This window comes from Arvicola amphibius, chromosome 4, assembly GCF_903992535.2.
Source record: "Arvicola amphibius chromosome 4, mArvAmp1.2, whole genome shotgun sequence".
NCBI lineage: Eukaryota > Metazoa > Chordata > Mammalia > Rodentia > Cricetidae > Arvicola > Arvicola amphibius.
In genome coordinates, this window is record NC_052050.1 from 92,894,153 (window position 1) to 92,920,592 (window position 26,440).

At 53.2% G+C, this 26,440-nt stretch overlaps 2 protein-coding genes across 3 annotated transcripts in view; one reads left to right on the forward strand and one right to left on the reverse strand.

Annotated features, from left to right (window-relative positions):
- LOC119813390 (coronin-7) overlaps positions 1–26,440 on the reverse strand; it is a 53,111-nt gene that overhangs the window by 12,408 nt on the left and 14,263 nt on the right. For both annotated transcript variants that reach the window (XM_038328691.2, XM_038328692.2), the window contains exons 7-9: positions 24,898–24,948; positions 16,233–16,319; positions 15,694–15,776 (exon numbers count right to left, since the gene is read on the reverse strand). In XM_038328691.2, the coding sequence (XP_038184619.1) occupies positions 15,694–15,776; positions 16,233–16,319; positions 24,898–24,948 (221 nt within the window). The remainder of the gene's footprint in view (positions 1–15,693; positions 15,777–16,232; positions 16,320–24,897; positions 24,949–26,440) is intronic.
- Vasn (vasorin) lies at positions 949–11,425 on the forward strand. The gene is made up of 2 exons (XM_038328693.1): positions 949–1,133; positions 8,961–11,425. The coding sequence occupies exon 2, from the start codon at positions 8,970–8,972 to the stop codon at positions 10,989–10,991; it is 2,022 nt and encodes a 673-aa protein (XP_038184621.1). The 5' UTR covers positions 949–1,133; positions 8,961–8,969; the 3' UTR covers positions 10,992–11,425.

The following is a 26,440-nucleotide window of genomic DNA, read 5'->3' on the forward strand; positions in this document are numbered from 1 at the left end:
TGGAGTCCTGCAGAGGCCAGACAAGTCTCCAGCTAGTGTGACTCAGTCAAAGGGCTTGGCTACAGGCCAGGCACAGAGGGGGTACAGCGGTGAAATCTGGGAGCTGAGCTGGGTCCCCAAAGGCTCTGAGGCATGATCTTAACCACAGGCCATGGGGGAGGAGGGAAGCGATCACTTTCCTGGAACTCGACAAGCCAGGGGATTTTTCTGAACTAGCCCTTGGCACCAGCCCCTCCCGCTCACTGTCAACAAGCACCTAGGTCCCTCCTACTGTTGATGGAGTCCCCAACCCCACCTCCTACCCCAAGCATATTGTGGTCTTCAAGTTGAACTTCCAGTCCCTGGAGGGGTTTGAGTGGGCATCTGTTTCTAGGTAGCAAACTTTCTGTTCAGACTGGGAAGGTGACCAGGGATGCTGTCATGGCCACAATGATCCCAAATCCAGCATAAGAGATTTTACACAAGAGGCTCTTGGAAGCACTTCGTGTGGCCTTTCTAGCTTTTGAAATTGGGATTAGCTACCAACAATAACACATTGAGAGATTACACCTAAAAATCTAGATTTGCATGAAAAATCCTGAGCTTTGGCAGACTGGGCTGGTCATGGGGACTAAGCCCTCACCAGGGCTGGCCTTCCTATCCTTTCCTCGGCTTCTCCAGATCTTCACTGACCCCTGAGGGTCACATAAATTCATGTCACTATTTTTTTTTCCCAACTGAAAAGCAGGACTTTGTCAAATGTCACATAGAAAACTAAGGATTGACTTAAACCAGCCTAATAAAAATCTCTCCACACTGGGGTTCAGAGATTTCTAGGTACAGATTAGGCCTGCTCCAGGCAACGACCCGCTCCGCGGAGGGGTGTGTGCAGGTTCGGCCAAACCCCGCCTTGGCCAATGGGGAGGAGCCCCGCCCTCAGTGGAGATGGTCCCACCCCCCACATCTTAAGGAGAGACCAGCCTCCTACGAGCCAACTTCGGAGTCTGAGCCGGATCCCGGGGCTGGAAGACGCGGACGCCGCAGCCTCCGGACCCCGGGACCCCGGACCCTTCGGGACCGGCCGGAGGCGAAGGACTGAGACCCCACTGAGGCGGTGGGTCGCACCGCCCGGCTCCCTCGGCTGCCGCCTCCCGGTGAGTGTCTAAGGGACAAGGGCGGGGGCGCCAGGCAGGGCTGATCACACTCTCCCTGCACACTAGCACACACATTCTCCTGTGGAACTGCGACTGCAGGAGCGAGGGGCTTCCTCTGGCCTCGGCGATTACCTGGGCAGGCACGTCCACTTGTCTCCCGTTCCCTGAGTGGGCCCGGGGCCTCCCTTGACCCTCTGGAGAGCCAGGGTATGCATTTGTGCATGGCTCACCTACCCGTGAGGCTCTGAGTAGACAAAATAAACACCCCCCTCCCTTGCTTCCTCCTCCCACGGCTGGGCCCTCTGGCGTGACCAGTTTTATGAATCAAACCTCCTTTAGGGGATGGCCCAGCCGTAGTCTGGTTACTTTCCCCTTATGGGGTCAGACAGACTGGTGCCCCTGCGCAGACTGGTCGCCTGGGGTCCTCTGGGCCTTGTCACACATGGCAGGACTGGGGCCCACAAATATTCAGGCAGCTCAGATGAGGGATGGGGGTGGGGAGACCGATAGCTGTGCCCCCAGGTGAGGGATGGACTTTGACCAGAACCTTTAGTGCCCCAGTATCAGCATCTCATCTCTCCCGGTGAATGGGCTTTGCTTGGGCTGCAAACCCAATGGCCTATAGCCAGTTTAGTCCTTTGTGTCCCTGGGTCACAGCTCTGGGGCCAGAAGACGGCTGAGGTTCCCTGTGGTCAGGCAGGCCAGCTGATTGGTGCCAACCACACTACCTCACCCCCATTAGTTAACGATTACCACACCAGGGTCGCTGACTGCTTTCACCCATTGGATCTCAGGAGTGGAGTCTGCAGGGTAGAAGAAACCACAGGGTTCAGGAGCCCCCTTGCTTTATGCATTAATGGTAGGTGAGAGGAAGAGACAGAAGAGACACCAAGACAGCCTTCTTCCATGTCTGAGCCAAGAACCCTCAGGGAAGAGGACAGGCCAAAATGTAAAAGGTCCCTTCCCCCTAGGCTAGATTTTGGGTGCTGGGAAAGCAAAGATGTGGGTGGGCTGGAGTTTTGTGAGGGGCTCCATTGGTATGGGCAATGAAGGCCAGTATGGACCCAGCTGTTAGCATAGCCCCATAGAGCTGGGGCAGGCAGGTGGGGGATGGGAGGGCAGTCTCTAGAGTTTACTGTCCTCTCCCAGGGGAATCAGCCCCCGAGGAACTTCTGTAAACAGAGTGTCAGAGGCAGGAAGAGGGCTCTGGTAATGAGCAGCCCAGCTGGATTCCCTCCAGACCTTTATCTAGCATCTCCCATCCAGAGAGGAAAGAACCTAGGAGCACATGTGCCAGTGCCAGCCCGGGAGGGGGGCAAGCAGGGCATGTCCCTACCCCGCCCCCAAACTTTGGAGCTGCACGGATCTCAATTGCCACCTGAGATCTGTGGATAGAGAGTCAGAGGGTATGGGGTAGAGGGCTGGAGTCCAAGGGGTTTGGATGCCACCCTCTAGAAGTGGCGGAAGAGGTGAGCACAGGAGCCCCCAGAAGACCTATGCAGATGAGAGACAGCCAGGCAGATAGCCCTCGGTTCTCACTTCCATTCCAGATATCCCCAGCCCTGGGTTAGTTGGGGTAAGTCCCAGACAAGAGCCAGGGTTTGTGAGTGAACCCTCGTGGTGCCGCATAGCTTCTAAGAACAGGAAAGTAGTCCTCCCCTCACCACCCCAGGCAGACAGTTCTCTTCGGTATGTGCCTAAAGCCATTCTTGACCAGTGACAGGTCCTAATCTTAGGTGAAGGGAATCAGCCATCCCTCACAGAGCTCCCTTCAGCCACCCTCAGAGCCCCTCCCAGAGCTGTGGAGCCCAGGGCCCTTGTGTTGCCAAGAAAACCGGCTCCCCTCACTGCTGTGGAATTTGTGTGTTCTTGGGAAAGGAGGGAGAGGTGTGTGTGTACACACACGCACACAGGCCCAGAGGAGTGTGGCCAGAGGGTGTGTGTCTGTGCACGTGACCCGCAGCAGGGCCTGCTTTGGTGTTTTGCGTTTGCTGGGGAGGACTGGACCTCCTTCCTTTATCAGTTTCCACATTCCAAAGTCAGCCTGGGTGTGTGTGTGTGTGTGTGCGCGCGCGCGCGCTTTCCCCAACCCCTCAGCCTGCTGTCCAGGCCACAGGCCTCCCCCGCTTTTCCTCATTCCAGTCTCCCTGGGTGTGAGAAGTCTTCAGGCCACCTCGGTTTGTGGGGATGGGGAAGGCAAGAGGCCAGTTCTTCTTCAAGGTTGGGGACAGCCTCCCCCAACCCCCCACGCACGCCAACTCCTGGGGAATGCAATAAGGCTCTGGCATTCCTGGAGGCTGCCTGAGAGATTTCATTAAGGAGGGAGCTGGCCTGCTCTGAGGGAGCCGGGGAAGGTTGGGAACCTGTTGGCACTCAGCCTCAACCACTGGTCAACAGTGACAACTGTGGGGGTAGAACTGCAGCTCAGTGACCAACATAGTCCCCAGAAGGGGCCTCTTGTGCCATACGGTGGCTGAGGGTTCATCTAAGATTGCTGAGTGACTCGTAGGACAGTGGCATGGTGAATTTGAGTAGGATAAGGCCCCTTCTGAGACTATTCTCCTCCTGTCTCCCTGAGACTCCCGTGCCCAGGAAGCTTGCAGTGACTAAGGTGTTTTGGAAGATTCAGGGTTAATTGCAGGGTTAAAGTTTATTCAGTGGGTGCCAAGCCCTGGGCAGGGACAGGGCAGTAGGAGGCTGAGCCCCAGTGGCATCACACCTGCCGCGTGCTGACAGGGGCATTCTACTGGCCCACTTCTAGTTGGGCCACAGCCACCAAATAGCTCCTGGGGCCACAGGTGTTCCTGCCCTACAAGTGGCACCTCTCCTAAGATGGCTCAACCTGTCACCCCAAGGGTTCGCCTGAGCCAGAGACTGATCTTAGTCACTGAGTTATCTGCTCTGGCTGACAGGTCTGGCAGCAGCCAGGTCACCCGCAGGGCCACTTAAGACACCCACCTGGAGAGGGACAAGCCACCCTGGCCACACCTGTTCCAAGGCCCAGAATCCTTTCCTGGACAGACACAGCACTAAGCTGATGTCCTCATGGCCTTTCTGCAGCTCATCTGCTTTTTCCAGGCAGAAGACCCACCAGAGGACTTTCCTCACACAGAGCTGCTTATTTAACTGACTTGTTTTAAAAGATGAACAGGGCCCAGGGAATCGAGGCATTAAGGGAACTTCCTAGGTAATCCTAACCTGTAGCTGGAATGCAAAAAGCCCTTTGAGTTAGGGCAAAGATGGGAGCCACAGAGGGCAGGGAGTCGGGATGAGGTCACAAAGCGGAGTGAACAGTACCGGCTTGGGATCCCCTGATTAATAATCACAAGCCTGAGCTAAGCCTCCTCCCCCACTTTCTGTGTGAGAAATTATAATAGAGACCCTCGGCCCATCTTCTCTGTTGGGCCAGGACTGCTGTGTTCTAGGAAGGGGAGATGGGATGGACCAAACCAGGGCCCAGAACTGCTTCGGACACGTCAGCGAAACTGGAGCCAGCCATTCTGGCCGCCGGCACAGTCCCGCCTGCGGGAGGGGGCTGGGGGGGAGGTATTGGCAGCCTCCTGGGGCTGGGTTGCTGCCAGCCCTGGCGAGCAGAGTAGAGCCCATTCAGGCCAGCACCAGGAGGCAGAGGCTGGGAGCCCAAAGCTGAGAGGCAGACTTGCAGAGTCTATCCTATGGGGGTAAGTGTGCAAGGAGGGGTGGGCTCTGTCTGAATTGTCCTCTCCACCCTGCTGGGCACACAGCCTGTCTTAGCATCAGGGAGATGCACCAGCTCCAGGGCTGATGTGCTCACCAAATGCCTGGTTCTACCCCACCCACTCTCCTGTCCCTGCCTAACCTCAGGCATGTGTATGGGTGGGTGCCCACAGTGTGTCACACACTTGGGTGTGGAGGGCATTCTGGGCCCTCGAGAGTTAGATGACCAATGCCCTGAGTTGTCCTTACTCACAGAGCCCCTCCTGGAGGTCATGTGCTTCAGGAGGTTGGGCCAAAGGACAGCTTACCCCTAAATTCCTTTATAGAACTAAGGACCCCACCCTCACTTTCCCATTGAGAGTAGAGGGTGCCTGGTCAGGGGGCCTTAACCTGGGCCCAGGGGAGTCTCTAGTTAGCATGCAGGTGGTACAGAGGGTCCTGCTAATGAGGAAGCCAGGACTCCTGGCTTATAGGTAGCCACCCTCAGTGGTTAATGTTTACTGACCATATGCAAGTGCTTTGGGAAGGAGGTGTTGTGACCAGCTCCAATGGATGCTGAGGTGGAGAGCCAGGCCTTCCCGCCTCTGTCCACCAGGCTGTGGTAGAGTCAGGCCAGTGCAGGTGAAGAATCCAGGAGAAGTTCTGACCCTTCTGACCCCTAAAGCCAGGGGTTACTCTAGAATTCTCCCCACAACTTTTAGCCCCACAAGGATCAGATACCAAACAAAGGCTGTCAGAGCTACCTGTGATGCTGAAAGCACAGGGCAACAGTCACTCCAGTGAAGCCACCCACCCCACGTGTACATACGCCAGGCACTAGGACCCAGGCCAGATAAGCTAATGTCTGAGGCTGGAGAGGTGCTCTTCCAGAGGCCCAGATCTGATGCCCAGCACCCATCAGGTGATGCACAACCACTTGTCACTCCAGTTCCAAGGGATCCAACAGCCGCTTCTTGCCTCCACAGGCACTGTACATACATACATGCAGAGAAAACAACCTTACACACGAAAAAAAGAAAGCACTTCCTGTTTAAAACCAAGAGTCAGGCAGCCTGAGGATCTCTGAGTTCAAGGCCAGCCTGGTCTACAATAAGAGTTCCAGGACAGCCAGGGCTGTTACACAAAGAAACCCTCTCTCAAAAAGCCAAAATAAATAAAAATAAAATCAGCATCTAAAAAGGAAGTCCAAGCCGGGCGGTGGTGGCGCACGCCTTTAATCCCAGCACTCGGGAGGCAGAGGCAGGCGGATCTCTGTGAGTTCGAGGCCAGCCTGGTCTACAAGAGCTAGTTCCAGGACAGGCTCTAAAAAAGCTGCAGAGAAACCCTGTCTCGAAAAACCAAAAAAAAAAAAAAATAAAAATAAAAAATAAAAAGGAAGTCCATAGGGCTGCTCTCAACAGTCCTGTAGGTGAAAGGTGGAACTCAGTCAAGGGACTCAGCTGGTTGTGGTGGTGCAACCTTTACTCCTAATACCTTGGAGGTGGAGGCAGGAGGATGTCTGTGAGTTCGAGGCCAGCCTACATAGGTCTACATAGTGAGTTCCAGGACAGCCAGAGATACACAGTAAGACCCTGCCTTGAAAAACCAACCAACCAAACAAACAAACAAAAAATAAATAAATCAGAAAGAAAGGACTCAGGAATCTTTTCAGCAGAACTCGGGCCTGAGGCCAAGCCTGTCTCCTGCTGCTCAAAACGGTTTCCCACCCTTTTCCCACCCTATCCAGATTCCCTTCAGACTGCTCACGCTGTTCTCAGAGCCATGACAAGAGCTCCCCAGCTTAAAGACTGTAGCTTTCAAGCTGGAATTTTCCACAGCTGTAGCACCAACTTTTGCCTCAGTCTCCCCTTGCTGGGAGGGGTGAAGCCAGGAGTCAAGTAAAGAAACTTAACATGACTCTTAGAGGAATGGGAATTGGATTAGCTCTGACCTGTATGGTTCTTGGCTCGAGACTGTGGTCACTCCTGATTTCACTCAGTGTCCTCTCTTGCCAGCCTGTATGGACAGTCCAGTTTACAACCTGCCAGCCCAGTGGCCATCCTGTCATCAGACACACGTGCATATCCTTCACCCCTCCCCCTTTAAATGTTGCTAGTGCAGAGGAAGGAGCCCAGCCCAGCCCCGCCCCGCCCACCCCAGCCTCACAGTGAGGATATTCAGGGAAGGTGCGGTGTGAAGCAGGCTGCTGCCACTTGAGGCTTCACAGCTTGGACAACTGAACACAGGGCCGCCTGTCTGGATGAGTTCTTAACATAGCCTTAGACAAGACCCATGGGGAGACGACTCCCACAGATGGGGAGTGGCCGTGCTAGCCACGTGCAGGGTCTCCTCCTGCCTGCCCCTGGCCTGGCCCCACTGAGAAGAGTGATTGAGGGGAAGGCCCGTCGTACCCTACATGGATACGAGATGCAGACGGAGGTCATTTGAAGTCCCTATCTGGAAGCCAGGCCAAACCACCCATCCTCCCAAGTTTCCGAGTCACGGAGGGTGGAACAGGTCCTATGGGGTAAGGGAGTTAGGGGTGCAGCTAACAGCGTTTGAGGTCACTAAGTGCACAGCCCTATGGTGCTGGTAGGATCAGGTCCTCAAGGTTCTGGCGCTTGTTTCAGTTGACTCTCAGTATGAGCCCCTACCTAAATGCTCCTGGCACTGAAGGTAGGGCCTGTGGGCTTCACCTGGGCAACAAGGCCTTTCTTTTTTGCTTAGAGCTGGCGTAAGGCTCCAGGCATCTAATTTACCTGTCCTGGGTAAGTCTGTCTTCTTCCCTTTCATGTACCAGGAGCCCTTGTGCTTTGGGAAAAGGGAGCCCACAGATGGGGGGAGTGGTGAAGGCAGGCTGGGTGAGGGTCTTGTTACCTGCTGGGGCCACCTGTGGGGGAAGGGAAGCCCCAGCTCTAGCACAAAAGGTCCTTGTGTGAGCAGCAGGTACCTGGGATGGGAGGTGTCAGCCACTAAGCAGGGCTGCCCGCCTGGGGGCAACCTGGTATCCCAGGCAAGGTTCAGGCCTCTGGGGCACCCAGGGTGAGGACTGCCTGGGTGCTGGCCTTTCACCCCAGGACAAGATGGGAGTCCCACCTCTGATGGCTTGCTAAGACATGTGGCTCTGGAGGGAATGGGCCTGTCCCTGGGCAGACCCTGTCATATTGGCTCTACTCAAGCCCTGGGCTCCAGCTCAGACTCATTGGTGCCTCCAAGAGCCCCTTCCCTGAGTGACCCTGCAGGGACAGAAGCTGCCATCTAGACTGGCCACTGGGGAGCTGAGGCGGCAGTGTGCTGAGCAAGTACCAGCACGTGGGACAGTTGGGGCGCTGTCACTTCTGTTCTTCATTCTAGGGGTCTGGCCCAGAGCAGAACCCCAAAGAACTATCTGTGGAGTTAGCCTGATGTACCTGTCTAGCCTAGCACTGTCCCTCACCTGAATCATGGGGTTCCTCATCTCCAGTTCATGATTTGGTAAACTGACAAATAAGCCAATTCATCTAGCCACCCCTCTCCCCTAGACAAGGACACTTGCCAAGCAAGGGCTGCCAGTCAGCCTCTACCCTCTTCTAGGAACCTCATCCTGGCCACATCCTGGCGGCCCACAGCCCCCATACTGGGCAGGTCTGAGAGCACAAGTGGAAAAACACGGATCCCATAGTTTCCATGTGAAGTTTTCCTGCTGCGGTCTTTCCTCACTCAGAGAAGGGAGGGATGCAAGAGTGTTTTGCAGGGGCCAGCAGCCCCAACAGCCAGCTTCTCTGCTTACGCGCCCGGGCCGACTGCCATCCTGTCTCTCCAGATCTAGAGGGAGGGGCTTCAGGATCCACAGTTCTCCTCCTTCCCTGACCAAGCAGCCAGCTAGAGGGGACTGGGTTCAGGAAGGGAAAGCTGTGTTGTTAGTAGCTGTTGGTCTCCGCACTAGCCTAGCTGGCCTCTACATGGATGCCCATTTGTGACAACCAACACCATAAAGATATGATCACTGAGGGAAGGATGCCAGAGATGAGCCAGGAACCGGTCAGGGGCACTAGGGACCTGACTCACAAGTTCTGGGCTCTGCTGCATTTGAGGGTGGGGAGTGGTGAATTCCCCTCTGGCCTTCATGATGTGGTGGCCCTCAGCCCTGACTCATAAACTCTTTGCTCCTAGGAACAGAAGATGCACCCCAGGAGCTGCCTGCCACCTCTCCTGCTGTTGTTCCTGCTGCTCCTGGAGTCTGGAGTACAGGGCTGCCCATCAGGCTGCCAGTGCAACCAGCCACAGACAGTGTTCTGTACTGCCCGCCAGGGAACCACAGTGCCCCGAGACGTGCCACCTGACACAGTGGGCCTGTACGTCTTTGAGAACGGCATCACCACACTTGATGTGGGCAGTTTCGCTGGCCTCCCTGGCTTGCAGCTCCTGGACCTGTCACAGAACCAGATCACGAGCCTGCCTGGTGGCATCTTTCGGCCACTGGTTAACCTCAGTAACCTGGACCTAACTGCCAACAGACTGCACGAGATCTCCAATGAGACCTTCCGGGGTCTGCGACGCCTCGAGCGCCTCTACCTGGGCAAGAACCGCATTCGCCACATCCAGCCTGGAGCCTTCGATGCGCTTGACCACCTCCTGGAGCTCAAGTTGCAGGACAATGAGCTTCGGGTACTGCCCCCATTGCACTTGCCCCGCCTACTGCTGCTTGACCTCAGCTACAACAATATCCCGGCCCTGGAAGCTGGAATACTGGAAACTGCCAATGTGGAGGCACTGAGGCTGGCTGGCCTAGGGCTGCGGCAGCTGGATGAGGGGCTTTTTGGCCGCCTGCGCAACCTCCATGACCTGGATATTTCTGACAACCAGTTGGAGCACATGCCATCTGTGATCCAAGGCCTGCGTGGCCTGACACGCCTTCGGCTAGCTGGTAACACCCGCATTGCCCATGTCCGGCCTGAGGACCTGGCTGGCCTGACCGCCCTGCAGGAATTGGATGTGAGCAACCTGAGCCTGCAGGCCCTGCCCAGTGACCTCTCAAATCTTTTTCCCCGCCTGCGCCTCTTAGCAGCTGCCCGAAACCCCTTCAACTGCTTATGTCCCTTGAGCTGGTTTGGGCCTTGGGTGCGTGAGAGCCATGTTGTGCTGGCCAGCCCTGAAGAGACACGCTGTCACTTCCCACCCAAGAATGCTGGCCGACTGCTCCTGGATCTGGACTATGCAGATTTTGGCTGCCCAGTCACCACTACCACAGCCACCATACCTACCATAAGGCCTACTATCAGGGAGCCCGAGCCTTCACCTTCTAGCCGAGCTCCCACATGGCCCAGCCCCACAGAACCAACTACCCAGGCGTCCACCTCACCGTCCACCGCCCCACCAACCATGAGATCTGCTTCTCAGCCCCAGGACTGCCCAGCATCCACCTGCCTGAATGGTGGTACCTGCCGCATAGGGGCAAAGCATCACTGGGAGTGTCTGTGCCCCGAGGGCTTCATTGGTCTGTACTGTGAGAGTCCAGTGGGGCAAGGGATGAAGCCTAGCTCCATACCAGACACCCCAAGGCCCCCTCGGCCCCTGCCCCTCAACATCGAGCCAGTGAGCCCCACCTCTCTGCGTGTGGGGCTGCAGCGCTACTTGCAGGGCAACACTGTACAGCTCCGGAGCCTCCGCCTCACCTACCGTAACTTGTCTGGCCCTGACAAGCGCCTGGTGACCTTGCGGCTGCCTGCTTCCCTTGCAGAGTACACAGTCACCCAGCTGCGGCCCAATGCCACCTATTCTGTCTGCGTCACACCCCTGGGAGCTGGGCGGGTACCTGAAGGTGAGGAGGCCTGTGGGGAGGCCAACACTCCCCAGGCTGTCCGATCCAACCATGCCCCAGTGACCCAGGCCCGTGAGGGCAATCTGCCCCTCCTTATCGCACCCGCCTTGGCCGCAGTGCTTCTAGCTGTGCTGGCTGCTGCAGGAGCAGCCTACTGTGTGCGGCGGGGGCGGGCAACAGCTACAGCTCAGGACAAAGGGCAGGTGGGACCGGGGACCGGGCCCCTGGAACTAGAGGGGGTGAAAGCCCCCTTGGAGTCAAGCTCTAAGGCAACAGAGGGAGGTGGGGAGGCCCTGTCGGGAGGCCCTGAATGTGAGGTGCCCCTTATGGGCTACCCAGGGCCCAGCCTTCAGGGGGCCCTCCCCGGTAAGCACTACATCTAAGCCGGGACCGATAGAGCAGCCAGGCTTTTAGTCACCACCCCCCTGCTGCCACACAAACGAGTTCTCGATATGCACCACCGGGCACATGCATGACGGCGCTGTGGGACCTGTCCCCGACCCTCTCTGGCCTGGATCTCATTTGTGAGCTGCTACGGCCCAGACGAACCATCATAGCTATCAGTATGTCCAATACAGGCGCCTGCTGTCTGCTCCAGTGTGTAGCCCTGGGGTGTGAGTGCTGCCATGTGCTGGTAACATGGCTAGGCATGTTGGGCTTCCCAACATGGACTCTGGTGACCCGTGAAGGAATCCCCCAGAAGTAGTGGATGGGGAAGGCACTATGGCTGTGGCCTTGGCCCCAAAAGTGCGGGAACACTCGAAACTGGAAAGGAAGGTGCTCTAGGCACAAGTGGATTTGCTTCTATTGTTGTGTTTTGTGGTTTTTTTTTTCAAATGTATTTATAAAAGATCATTTCCCGTTTATGCTGGGAAAGTGTTTTTCAAACTCAGTGACAAGGACTTTGGTTTTTGTAAGAATATTGATGATATGAAGGCCTTTTGTAAAAAAATAAAAAACAAAACAGATTGACTGTCTCTGGTTGGGCTTGGGGTGCATGAGCTGTGTGTTCTATGGACACCTAGGTCACTGGCCACACGTCAAGCATGGGTTTGACAGGGCTGCTGCTGAGAGCTTCCCCCATTAGAATGCACCAACCATGGGCCCTGAGCCATGGTAAGTAACTTCACCTGGGTGGGACAGGGAAATGGACTAGGTAGGGCAGCTTACCCTAGCTAGCCCCAGTCTTCTGCCAGCAGGAGCCACAGGGTCTGTGTATAAGGTTGGAAGGGTCTCATAGCAAACACAGGACACAGAGGGACTCAAAGGGAGGTCACATTCTCCTTGGGTGTTGTGAAGGAAAGACTACCCCTGCCTTCAATAAAGAAGACATCCTGGAGCTTCCTTATTCTAGGGCCTAATGATGGCTGATCCTGGGACAGGTGGCTTCCAGTCTTTACCAAATCCTAGGCTACCCAGGTATGTGTAGCCCCGGCTCCTTCCTGCTGTCTACACTGTACAGGAGAGCATTGGTGGGAGAAACATGGATCACCAAGGCAAGAAGCTTGCCGGACAGAAAGGGGAGACCAGAACAGAGCATTAGCAGTAGGGACAGGGCCAAAGGGTGGTCTGGCTTGCAGATGGCACAGAATTTGGTGGCCCTGGGGATATTCCCAGCAATCCTGGAACCCCAAGAAGGAATGTTTTCTAGGAAGACTACAGGCTGTGGGGCAGCAAGATTACATTCAAGGACAGCCGTGGCCTGGACTGAGGTGGGCAGCTCGAGAAACTGAGGGACACATGTCATCATTACCTGTTACCTGTAGGACAGAGAGAAGCTGGGCCCTGGGGGAATGGAAGGGCCCAGCAAAAGCAGAAGCAAGCCATTCACAGGCCCCCAGTGCCAATCTGTCTTCTGTGGGTCATGGCCCTGGTATGAAGTCTCACCCCTGGAGGGGAGGAGGAGGCCCAGCCAGGCCTAGGGAACAGGCCCTGTGGTTTGGGGTGTTGATGTCAGCATCAAGTCAGTCTCAGCCACAAGAGGCTCTGGATTCAATTAGTGGCTGCTGAGGGCTCTGGCGGAGGGAGGAGGTGGACGGGTCATGTGGGGCAGTAGGTGGGAGCATCGGGCCTGGGTGGGGCCTCTTTCTACAGAGGCTGCAGTGGTGGCAGCAGCAGCCCAGGTGGATTTCCTGTAGGCCTGGGTTCTATTAGGACAGCAGGCGTGGTGAGGGCTGTCCCTCTCGCCAGCCCCATCAAAGGGGCCTTTGTGGGCCTGTGGCCACTGCTGAAGTATGGCAACCGCTGAGTAAATGTTTTTTCTGTAAAGCAAACCTGGCCTAGAGGGATGGCAGGCTGGGGTGGTGAGGTCTAGAGAAAGGGGAAGAGGCCCTCAGGAAAGGTATCCAGATCCCATCCTTAGCGGGGGCCCAGGTCAAGTCAAGCTAGACGGCTGTGAAGTGTGGGGTCTTCTCATCGGAAGCACCGTTCCTAGAGCTTCATAAGCTCCCATTCCAAGGCTAACAGTCTCCTTGAGAGGAGGAGAGGCACCCATGGGGAACAGCAGTAATAGCTCACAGCTGCAAGACGGGTGGGATCCCAACACCTGCTTCCTGGTGCAGAGAGAGGTGACAAGCCACAGGGAGGGCTTTCACTCTGCTGCTACAAAGGGAAGGACCTGCAGTTCACCTGCACCTTCGTACCATCTTCACACCCAGCCTCTCAGTACACCCAGGAGCAAGGGACGAGGCAGGCATGGCCCTCTACCATAGCACTCTCCAGTAGCCGGCACCTCCGGCCTGTGCTGAACCTGGGATCGGGCACACGGGAAGTACTGGAAAGCCCAATGAGCACGCCGCAGGGCCTGAGGGAGACTGGCGACATTCTGCCCTCTGCACTGTGGCAGACAGCCCTATAGACACTCCAAAGTGTCAAGGGGAGGACAGAGATGGGAACCATGACAAAGGCTCCTGGAGAGGAAGATGGGGAAGGGCATGTACCTGACCCTGGGGCCCTCTAGCTCTTGTGAGCACACACTGTTCTGCCTAAACCAAGATGGAAACTCTGTAGCAGAGAGATCAAGGGTGGCAAGTGACACGGCTGCCAACCCTCCCCCGGGGCTGCGCCCAGAGCTGGCACTCTCTGCACTTTCCACCTTCAGTCATGGCAGGGGCGGGGCGGGGCGGGGGTCTGCTTTCCAGTACGCCTGTGAGGACACGGGACCTGCCACCTCTCTCTCTCAGCAGCCTAGTTACTGGCATGCATCAATATCCACCAGCTTTGTGGAGACTGAAGAGTCCTAGTTCCCTTGCCAAGGGTGTCAGCTTGCCAGGGCATAGGCCAGGGCTGGGGGACTGATGGGAGGAATGCTGGGCCAACGGCCCATCTGGGAGTGATTTGACAAATTCCAGTCCTCGTTGGTCCTTCGAGGCTATTCTTAACTGCCGTAATTACAGGGTCAGCCCTGGCCAGTGGCACCATGGGGTCTGGGCATGGTTAACTCTTCCAGGGGCCATCCTAATGCTGGGCAGGAGATGCCCTGCAGGGGAGGGGATACTTAGCATCACTACCACTGAGAGTGGAGCCTGATTGGCTGGAAGTGCTCGGTGAAAAGTACCTGACTGATGGTGCCTAGTGCCCTTCACACCTGCAGCACCTCTGCGGGAGTAAGTGTGGAGATAAGATGCTAAGACAGTGCCAGGTCTGGGGACACAAGATAAATGCTGGTTGTGTAGCTCCAAAGCCCAGCACCTCTGTCTCCTCCAGGGCAGTGCTGCCCTGATGATACCTCTCTTGAGACCAAGCCCCTGACCCTGAATATGCCTCAGCTTTGCCTTCCTCGTCTATAAAATAGATATTGCCAAGTCAGACACGATGGCACACACCTTTAACCCCAGCATTCAGGAGGCAGAGGCAGGCAGATCTCTGAATTCGAGGCCAGCCAGGTCTACAAAGAGAGTTCTAGGACAGCCAGGGCTACACAGAGAAACCCTGTCTCAAACAAACAAACAAGTATCTCAGCCTCTCCCTGTACAGTAAAGGGTGGGGTGCAGAGTGTCTATTGCCCTGACTATACCTCATCCTCTGATGGTCTAAAGAATATGACTTCCCAGCATTCCCTGACCTCTAATATGATGCTCTTGTTTCTGAACCTTTGATAAGCCCTCGCCCCGCTGTGATTCAGAGTCTTTGGTTCTGAAATATTCTAGAAAGGAGAGGCTGGATGATTGCCAAGGACCAGGGACCTTTCCTGTCTCCAGTATTCCCCAGTCAACCTACCCCGAGGGTTCCCCATCAGTCCTTCCATCAGTAATCAGCTTCAGAGCAGGGTCCGAGTTCCTCCCTCCTTCCCTAGAGCCATGCCTGGCAAAGTCTCTGATCCTCTTGGAGCCTCCTTAGCTATTCATGATGGCTGTGCAGACTGAATAGACTATTTATCCGAAGAGCCAGCTTGCTAGTGACTGGTTATACTCCATTACAGACCAAGAGCTGCTTGGCCTGGCCAGGGATCCCACCAGGCATGTCCATAAACTTTCTTCCACATACTTCTGGGAGGTAGGAATGGAAGGATGAGTACCCATTATCCTTTGCTCTCTAAGGGTAGCTGAGGACATATGTGAGGTCCCAAGCAAACTTCCTATACAAACTTCAGGGGACCCCAGGCCCACCTGTGCCTGCTACACACTCCAAACACGGCTATCTGCCCCATCATCTCATACTCATTGGTGTTTACCTTCCTACCACAAGCTCAAGTATCCCTGGGCCCTCAGCTCCATGAAAACATCCATAGCCAAAGCAAGCCCATTCCTGTCACCTGTACCCCAATGACACAAATTTTCAAAGTCATAGCTCCTCGCCTAAATTCAAAAACACACATGAATGAACCCCTAGGCAGTGAAGTGTGCCCCCATGACCAGGGGCCTACTTTTCTGACAGGGCCCCAAGAGGACAGGACAAGTTCATTCACTGGCCCATTTAAGACAGCCTCAGCATCCCCTGCTGGTAGAGCAGGGGATCCTGGAGTGCTGGGCCCAGATGCAGCCCAGGCTCAGCATTGGCCAGCCTCAATGACAGGGCTGTCCCAATGGCCAGTGTGAACTCTTCCAAACTCTTGGCTCCCAGCTCCCAGCATGTTAAAGCTCCTACCCAGGCGAGGTGTCCAAGGTGACGGAGGCCAAGGCGTTGCTGAGGCGGCGGGTGTCCCAGAGCTTCACTTCTCTTTCCCGCATCTGTGGGGAAGCCGGAGAGAGGCTCAGAGGAGTCTCCCTGCTCCTGGAACCCAGTGTGTAAGGGTGCAGCCTGGCATGGTCCCCTGCCCCAGAGCAGCAGGGAGTCATGACAGGGAGGGGGAGTTTGGGTTTTCATGTCCTGTTCTGCCCCTTTAAGAACCTCTGGGTGACAAGGGACAAGGGGCGTTTCCCTCCATGGACTCTGGTCCCTATGGGGCCACCATGGCTCCTAGGGTCAAGCTTAGCTACTGCAAATGGAATCTGCCAGTTTTCTAAAGCCCTCAGTTCCCTGGGGGCCCAAGACCCAGCTGCACAGCCAGCCCGTATATGGACAGGCCTGTAACTGGCTGTCTGCACCCACTCCCAACGGCCTCACCCAACCCTCAGGACGCAGGAGCCTAAAGGACTAGACAAGTTCCCGGATGGCAGCGTCCAGAATGTTGGAGGAAACACTACCTGGTTGAATCCTGTGGACACAAGATGCTCCTGCATGCCTGTCCAGGCCAGCCGGGTATCTCTGTTGTTCTCATGGACCTGTGTGCTCTGCGGGGAAACAAGAGACAGCACTGAGCCATCAGGGCCCCCTACTTGGGACAAGGTCCTCCTGAGAGGCTGGGACTGGGATGTCCTGTGCCTGCTTGTCTGAGTGCCCATGGAGAACAGGAGAGGTGCTAAAGGCCACGTGTACCACAGGAAGAGCCCTGCCTCCACCTTTGAAGGCATCTTGGCACCCAGAGGCCACCAGGCTCAGGTTCATCCCCTCCTCCCGAGAGTGCTGGTGTGCCAAGGCCAAATGCAGCCGCACTTTCTCACCTCCGTGGGTGCCCTGAGAAGCTGACAGCTGAGGGTCCTCATTTAAGAACTGTATGGACTTGGGGAAGGCACACCCTCTGAGCAGCTTCGTCTCACTCGTAAATGCTCACAGTGCCTATGCCACCCACTCCCTGGAGCTGCCTGGGGATCAGCTGAGAGTGCACATAGAAGGACCAGGCCTTGAGAAAAGCCCCGTGCAAATCACAGGATTAGAGGGATTATTGCCGCCTCCTGTCACTGCCAGCAGGCAAGAGGGCGGGCCTGAGGCCAGGCTCTGGGTAATATCCTGGAGAGGGTAAAGCAGTGCCCCTGGTGGCCCTTCAGGGGTGCTGGAGCATCTGACAGACAGGAAGGCTGCAGGCCCCCAGAAAGGGAAAAGTTTACACAGCAGGGGAGTGAATGGCCCTGTCCCCCTTGGGCCATGGCAGGAGGGAGTCCAGGGGCCAGAGGAAATGCAAACAGCTCTCTCCCAGTCACCCTGGCCCCTGGAGCCTGAGACAAGGACCCTGTTACCAAAAATAGCTCACCCCAAATGTGGCCAGCCTCCTCCAAACTTCCCACGATCTCCTTGGGAATGAATGAGGCAGGGAAGCAGCTTGGAGAAGCTGGCCCAAGGCCCCCTCCCCAGCATGCAGAGGCTGACCCCAGCGTGGGAGACCACTGGAAATGCTCCGCCCATCCTTCAAGGGGCTTTTCTCACTCTTCCTTTCCCACCCAGCCACAGTGGCACAGGAAGTCGGAGACGAAGCCTGAGAACTAGGGCCCCAGACTTCTCTCTCCACGTAAAAGGGGCTGCAGGGTCCTCACAAGGGTCAAGTCACTGGCTTGCCTCTGACACACTATTATGGGTCAGCAGTATCATTTGAGCTCTTGTTTTTTCACCAGTGTGCAGTGTCCCTTGTGAGGACAGAAAACTAGATGGCTCATAACCGGTCAGCATGTCACTCACTCACGTCCATCAAGCATGGGAGGCAACAGTGGGCGGGGCGGGTCTCAAAGGCCAGGAGTGTGCATGGGTGAAGACGATCATTCTTTCTTTCCTAATATGAATGTGCTGTTCTAGGAGCTAGAGACACGGGAGAACCAAGCAGATAAGACTCCCAAGCCCATGGGACATTTACACAAGAGAGAGTGTGTCAGGAGGCCAGCAGACTGAATGGAGGAACGTCACCGCAGTTACTATCCGCGCCACAAAGGAACAGAACGAAGGTTAGCGGAGGAAGCCCTGAGTCACACTGCCTTGGTGAAAAGCCACCCTTGCTGCCACTGCCCCGTCCCTGGATGAGTTCTGTGCCTCGGTTTCTAGGTGTCAGAGTCTACTAATGTCCAGCACTGTGTCTGTGTTTTGCTGTTTAATTTTTTTTGGGGGGTGGGGCGGGGTTCTGAGACAGGGTCACGTCATGTAGTCCAGGTTAGTCTTGAACACTTGATTTTCTGCCTCAGCCTCCTAAGTGCTGGGCTTATGTGTTTACAGATGTGCACATGACATCCAGCTGCAGATGTCTACTTTACAAGGTAACAGGACAAAGAATGTAACTGAAGGAACTTCTTATTTGAGCTAGAATGGAGGAATCTACACAGAGCTAACTCTGTATGGAGACTGGGAAGCAAAAAGCTCCAAGAAGCTGCAGGTAGGGAAAGGAGGTGGCTAATCTGGTGCAGGAGTCTCTGTGACTACTATGGCCAGCAAAGGAGCCAAGAAGGTAATCCGGGTCGGGCGGTGGTGGCACACGCCTTTAATCCCAGCACTCGGGAGGCAGAGGCAGGTGGATCTTTGTGAGTTCGAGGCCAGCCTGGTCTACAAGAGCTAGTTTCAGGACAGGCTCCAAAGCTACAGAGAAACCCTGTCTCAAAAAGAAAAAAAAAGAAAAGAAAAAAGAAGGTAATCCGGTTCTGCATGATCAGTAGTTGGTGCTGGCTCGAACTCTGGGAGTCTGACCCCAAATAGTTTATTTTAGACATATTTAAGAATAGCACAATTTGGTGAAGATTTTCCTGGTAATAATTAAATCAGTACTGTATGTACAATAAAGTGTAAGACATAACCACATCAAAACTCTTTGTAAAGTACATGTAACACCTTCCAGAAGGATGGGCTCTACAGATTGACAAGCTCATGATAAGGGTCTGGGGGAAGATCTGATGTTGTCTTGGCCACAAAGATAGCACAAAGGTCACCAGGCTATTAACCACATCCTCTCCCAGGCTTCTGGTCGGATAAAAAGTTCATGCATCCCTCCCTTTGAAGGGACAATCCTGTGTGTTTAACATTCCTGGTTCCCTTGGTGGTCATCAGTGACCACAAGGACCTCCGTACCTCCCACAGGTTTGGGGTGGCTGCCACTGGCAGCTTTCCACGCAGAGACATAGACTGGAGTAGACTGTACCTTGGTTCACATCTTCTACCTTCCCATTCACATATGGAAAAATCAAGGGCCTAGACAGAGGAAGCTATGTACCTTGACTGCCGAAAATGCAGCTGTCGGCTCCTTCAATCCCTAAGCCTTGTGAGCTAAGACCCGTTATCATGAGGAGGTCTTGTGACTCATAGGTAATGACACGTACAGCTGGCAGGTGGCAGGTGGACACCGGTCCAGCTGCCTCTGGTTTCCAGCAAACTTCCAAGGCTGGCTTACACTGTGGAGTCACTAAGCATACTGATGCTCATGGAGGTCTTTTCTGCCACCCAGTCCCCTAACAATCCTCCCCATATCTGGCCTATGGCAGTGGTCCAGCCGCCCCAGCCAACCACAGCCAGGGGCAGTGGCAATTTCACATTCTAACTGAGGGGCGGTCACAGCCCTCTCCAATGGCATGTCTCTGGAGTTCCCAGCGTAGGGGAGGGCCTCTCACTTCTCCAGGAGATGGGCAGTCTCCTGGGCAACTACAGCCACTACCAGCAGGTACCTACTTGGCTCGTGGCTCCCTTCCCCCTCCTCCTGGCTCTTTTTTTGAAATAGAGAATAGCTAAATAGCCATGATGCCACCACCACCATCCTCCTCCTCATCCAACCATCATGACGCTAAGGTAGTCAAAAAGCACCTGTCCAAAAAGAGAGGTCAGAGCTGGGTAGTGGTGGCACACGCCTTTAATCTCAGTGCTTAGGAGGCAAAGGCAGGCAGATCTCTGTGAGTTTGCCAGGACAGCTAGGACTGTTACACAGAGAAACCCTGTTTCGAAAAACTAAAACTAAAAAAAGGGAGGGGGGCCTGTTCCAACTTTCTCCTGCCCTCAAACCTCAGAAGTCTGAAGTTGAAGAGATGGCTCAGAGGTGAAGAGTATTGGCTACTTTTCCAGAGGACCCAGGTTTGGCTCCCACAACCCACATGGCAGCTCACAACCCTCCCTAATTCCATTCCCACTTATATACATGCAGGCAAAGCATACACACAAAAATAAATACGTTTAAATGCAAAAAGAATTGCTGCTTCCCTTGATTAATAATGGCTTCAGGGCCTTGCTTGCCCCGACCCTAGGCTCTGGCTTAAGGGACGAACGACAGAGAAAGAAAGTCTAGGAGCTTAGGAAGGTTGGACTGGGGCTCCGCTTCCCTGCTGGATCCTGGGCCAATGACACTTGCTTAGGAGGCTAAGATAGGAGGTCACTTGAGATAAGACCAGCCCAGGCCACACAGTGAGAATCTCCATCTCAAAAATTTTTAAAAAATTAAGGTAGGAAGATCAGAAGTTCAAGGCTAACCTAAGCTATATATAGTAAGTTTACCACATGCCTAGACTACATGAGGTCCTGTCTCAAATACAAAAAAACAAACAACGGGGCTGGAGAGATGGCTCAGAGGGTAAGAGCACTCACTGGCTGCTCTTTCAGAGGTCTTGAGTTAAATTCCCAGCAACCACATGATGGCTCACAACCATCTGTAATGAATGAGACCTGGTGCCTCCTTGCCAGCAGTACATAATATGCTTAATAAATAAATAAATCTAAACTTTGAAAACAAACAGGCCGGATGGTGGTGGCACACACCTTTAATCCCAGCACTCAGGAGGCAAATCCGAGTTCAAGGCCAGCCTGGTCTATAGAGCAAGTTTCAGGACAGCCAGAGCTACACAGAGAAACCCTGTCTCCAAAAAAAATAAAACCCCAAAACAATGACAGATAAACAAATAAAAACCTACATAAATAAAATAGAATAAGAAATTAAAGCAAAGTAAAGGTATAAAATACAGAAGGAGCCAGGAGCCACCCAAGGGTCGCCTGCTTCAAGAGTGTGCCTGGAGGCAGAGGCCAGGGCTGACAGCGGGGAGAGGGCAACTCTGGGGTCTGTGCACCTCCATGGTCTCTGAAGTCCACGGTTCAGATGAAGAGAGGCCCAGAACAGCACAGGTAGGACCAGGGTGGTATACTCCACCCCACCCCCACTTTGGCTCCTGTTAGACAGGAAGGGGAACTCAGAAAAAGCGCTTTCAGAAGGAGTCTCTGTGAGCTGGCCCCTCAGCTCACACCACCCTGGCCGCCAGCAGTGATTTTTCTAATAGAAGCCAGGTGTGGGCCAGATGCCCTGGGCGGAAGTTGGGGGGAGGCAGGGACGGTTGGAGGGCAGCATTCCAGGCCTGTGCTGCCCCCGCATTGCATACAGCCTCAGAGCCAAACACAGGCACCATCCCGGCGGCCAGTGGAGCTGCCCACGCTCTTCCCAGATCTCCTGGCTAAAGCCCCTCCAGGAGGCTCCTCCAGCCCAGATCCTCAGCGCCTGCTTGTACTCTGCAGCAACGTGGAACCCCTTGGCTAGCAGCCACACCAGCTCCACCTCAGCCTCGCTCACAGACCACCTCTGTGGGGTGTTAGGGAGGCGTAGGAGGGGAGGGAAAAAAGGGGGTGGGGATGGGGGAGAAGGCAAGCTGGAAAGAGGCCACTGCAAAGGGGAAAGAAGAAAGAAAACACTCAGAAAGTTGGCCCAGAGTGATGCCTAATAGGCAGGAGTGCAGGTGCTTTGTGTAGCGCCCCCAGAACCGTGGGCACGGGACCCCGAGAAGGGGCTTCTGTCTCATCCTAAAGCAGATCTGGGGACCTCTTTCTAGGCAAAGGCTTGGGGGTCAGAGAAAGCGAGCAGGGGAGGTCTACTGTTCACACCTCATCAACCTGAGATTCCAATGACCCACAGGGATGAAATCAGCAGCTTTTTCAGGGACTCTGCTCTCCGCTCAACCATCTGACGGGGCCTCTTTTCAGTCCTCGGCTGCATAGAGTAGAACTAATAACTATTTAGGCCCAAGAGGCATAATGTACCAAGCGAGCAGACTTTTGAGGATGAAGGTAGAAGAGCCCCAGGCTATCCTTAACTCCCTATGGGGACCCAGTCCTCCAAACAGAGGAAGACTGCTAGGCCACTGGCAATGGGACTAGGATTTATCCCTGCTGCTTGTGCTGGCTCTTTGGAACCCATTCTCTTTGGAGGGATGCCTTACTCAGCCTAGATATAGTAGGGAGGGCCTTCCTCAAAGCAATGTGTCTTGCCCTCTCTGAGGAGTGGATGGATGCGGGGGAGATAGAGGGAACTGGGATTAGTATGTAAAATGAAAAAAGATCTTTTTTTATAAATAAAATAAAAATAGAAAAAAAAAACCCGAAAAGATTTCTGGAAAAAACAAAACAGAGGAAGGCTATCTGTGACGGGGCTGCTGAGGAGCAAGACTCCGCACCACACCTTCCCGGGAAAACATCTCATCAGTTTCCAGTTCTAGGAAGAACTAAAAATTCCTGGGGCTGAAGTGATGGCTCAGCTGTTAAGAGCACCGGCTACTTGTTCAGAGGGATTTGATTCCTAACATCTACATGGTGGCTCACAACTCTACGTAACTCAAATTTCAAAAAAGCTGCTATCCTCTTTTGGCCTGTAAGGGCAGCAGGCAGGCACATGGTGCTATAGACATACAAGCAAAATGCTCATAGCCATAAAATAAAGTGTTGTTTTTTAAATTCTTTTTTAAAAACATTTCTTTTTATTTTATTATTTATACAGTGTTCTGCCTGCATGTGTGCCTGTGGACCAGAAGAGGACACCAGGTCTCATTACAGATGGTTGTGAGCCATCATGTGGTTGCTTGGAACTGAACTCGGAACCCTTGGAAGGGCAGCCAGTGCTCTTAACCTCTGAGTCAGTCATCAATCACTCCAGCCTCTTAATTATTTTTTTTTTTTTTTTTAAAAAAAAAAAAAGAAAAAGAAAAAAAGGAAATGAAAGGAAGAAAGAGAAAGAAATACTGGGGCTAGAGAGATGGTTCAATGTGCAATCCCTGTACTCGGGAGGCAAAGGCAGGAGGATCTCTGAGTTCAAGATCTATAGAGCAAGTTCTAGGACAGCCAGGGCTACACAGAGAAACCCTGTCTCAAAAACAAAACAAAACAAAACAAAAATTTGTATTATGCTCTTGCAGAGGACCCAAGTTTGGTTCCTAGCACGCATGTTGGGCACCTTACAGCTGTCTGTAACTTTAGCTCCAGGGGATCCGATGCCTCTGACCTCCGTCGGCACCTGCACTCGGTACGGTACCTGCACTCACATAACAAACCCTTACCCAGACACACGATTCAAAATAATAAATGTTGCGGTTGGAGAGATGGTTCCGTGATTAAGCGCACTGGCTGTTCTTGCTGAGGACTGGAGTTTTTACCCATATGACAGGTTACAACTATTTGTAACCTCTGTTCCAAAGGAACCCATTGCCCTCTTCTGGCTTCTAAGGGCATTGCACGCATGAGGGGTACACATAACGTGCAAACAAAATAACCATATATATAAAATAAATAAATACTTTTAAAAGAACAATAAAAATTAATCTTTTTAAAAAAGAAAAGAGACCCAGGTGGTGGCGGCACACACCTTTAATCCCAGCACTCAGGAGGCAGAGGCAGGCAGATCTCTGTTAGTTTAAGGCCAGCCTGGTCTACAAAAGGATTGCCAGGATACTCACAGCTGTTATATAGAAACCCTGTCTTGAAAAAACAAAAACAAAAACAAACAAAAAAAAAAGTACAAATACCAAGTATGGTAGTTCACACCTTTAACCCCAGCACTCAAGAGGCAGAAGCAGGTGGAATTCTGTATCTGTAAGTTCAAGATTAGCTTAGTATAAATAGAATGTCAATCAGGGCAACATAATGAGACTGTGTCAAGAGAGAAAGAGTGGGGGTGTCAGAAGAGATGGCTCACAGTTAAGAGTGCTTCTTGCTCTTCCCGAGGACCTGGGTTGAGCACCTGGCTCCTACGTCAGGTGGCTCACAACTACATGCAAGCAACTCCAGCTCCAGGTCTCCAGTCTCCTATTCTGTCTTCAGTGGGCACCCATGTATATACGTGTGCATGTAGCCTGTCTCTCATACATGCATATATACACAAAAACTATTAAATAAATCTTGAGAAGCCAGGTGGTGGTGGCACATGCCTTTAATCCCAGCACTCAGGAGGCAGAGACAGGTGGATCTCTCTGAGTTTGGGGCCAGCCTGGTCTACAAGAGCTAGTTCCAGGACAGGCTCCAAAGCTACAGAGAAACCCAGTCTTAAAAAAAAGAGAGAGAAATTAAAAATCTTGAGAAAGAGAGAGGAAGAAATAGAATTAGAAATTCACCAATCTCAGCCGGGCGGTGGTGGCGCACGCCTTTAATCCCAGCACTCGGGAGGCAGAGGCAGGTGGATCTCTGAGTTAGAGACCAGCCTGGTCTACAAGAGCTAGTTCCAGGACAGGCTCTAAAGCTGCAGAGAAACCCTGTCTCGAAAAACCAAAAAAAAAAAAAAAAAAAAGAAATTCACTGATCTCATTCCCTGCTTAAAACTCTAGTGGCTTCCCACAGTCCAGAGGACAGACCTTTTGTGTAGACAGACTGCCACCCCTCTAGAACAACCTCTTGTCTCCCCTTTCCACCCTCTCAGATGACTTCTAGAACAAACTCTTCCCAGCTCTGGCCTTCTGCTTATGGCCATAGTAAAACCGAGTCCTCATCTGTAAGGTGGTTTCTCAGGACGAGCACTAAGCCCTCCAGCAAGGAGAAGCCTTAACAACCACTGAGGACAGGGCCATTTGCATGGCTAGCGACTGCGCCTACAGGGTCTCTGCTAGAGAAACGCCCGAGGCCTGCTGCCTCATTTGGAGGTCATGACTGCGTGGGCTCTAGGCACCCAGTACACAGATGACAAGAGACCTACAGTCCCCAGGTCTTTCAGGAATAGGAAGTCAGAAGAGTTCCCAGCAGCACCAGCTGCTGTCACCACCAGGCCCTCCATGTGCTGGAACTGTGCAGTCCTCATCTAGGGAGGGCTTCTAAGCCACCAGCACTGGACAAAGAACTTACCTGAGAGGCCTCGGTTCTTGCTCTGGGGTCAAAGATCCGTAGCTGCTTGTCCTAAAAAAGAATGGATATATATTGGAAAGTAAACATAGGAAGCAACAGAGAAAGATACCCAACATTTGGTCTACATGGACACACACATCCCTCTCCAACATGCATGCATATTGGCAAACACTCTAATGAAAATTAGCCTTTAGTTTCCTTTATTTCTTTTTTCTTTCTTTTTTTGAGACAGGGTTTCTCTGTGTAACAGTTTTAGCTGTCCTGGAACTCTCTCTGGAGACCAAGCTGACCCAGAATTCACAGAGATCCGCCTGCCTCTGCCTCCCGAGTGCTGGGATTAAAGGTGTGCACCACCACCTCCTAGCTAGCCTTTAGTTTCTAATAATTATCAACATCTGTATAATTGCAACAATGTATCCCACCAGTGGAAGAGGTAGTGAGGAGAAGCAGGTGCCGGATATGACTGGAATCTCAGCACTTGGGAGGTGGGGGCAGTAGAAGGTTTCCAAATTCAGGGTCAGCCTGGGTTATACAGACTGAAAAATATAATAATAGGTCTAAGCATGGTGGTGCATGCCTTTAATTCCAGCACTAAGGAGGCAGAGACAGGCAGATTTCTATGAGGTCAATCTGGTCTATATAGCCAGGTCTATACAGCTACATAGCAAGACCGCATCTCAAAACAAACATCTTAAACACAACAACAACAACAAAATAATAACGGAAATGGATATAGAGGGAAAAATAGGGGAAATTTCCTTTTTTAAAAAAAAAAATAACTGGCTGTTCTTCCAGAAGACTCAAATTCAGTTCCCAGCACACACATGGCAGTTCACAACTGTCTGTAACTCCGGTTCCAGAGAACCTAACCACCAAATGCACGTAAAATAAAGTAAAATAAATATTAAAAATAAATAAATAAATAAAAATAAAACTGTGCCTAGAAGGGCGACTAGTGCCTATGACCCCAGCATTCGGAAACAGGCGGGGCTGGAGAGATGGCTCAGCAGTTAAGAGCACTGATATTCTTTTAGAGGACCCACATTCAATTCCCAGCACCCACATATCAGTTTACAACTGTCTGAAACTCCAGTTCCCAGGACCCAAGGGCACCAAGCACCTACATAGTACACAGATACACATACAGACAAAACACCATACACAAACAAACAAACAAAAAGAAAAACTTAATGCTTGCTCTGTGCATAGCCTGAGTCTGGGCACTTCAGATGAAACAATGCACAGCCGAGCCCCAGTGAGGACGGAGTTCACAGCTAAGGGCTGCAATCTCTAGCCAGAGCTGTCACAGGAAAACCTGGAAGAAACCTGAGTTGTCAAAAGACAAGCACAAGACAAGGTGGGAAATCCCAAGCAAGATGCCGAGACAGGAGCTTGGTGGTGTGTGATGTGAAGGGGAAGGACGGAGAATGAAGCAGACAAAGGGAGTGGAGGACAACGGGCAGACACAGAGCTGGAGGCAGAGTGGCTAGAGGGGCCTGGGAAGTAGGGAGTGTTCCCAGCTACACTTTACTTTGTACAAGGC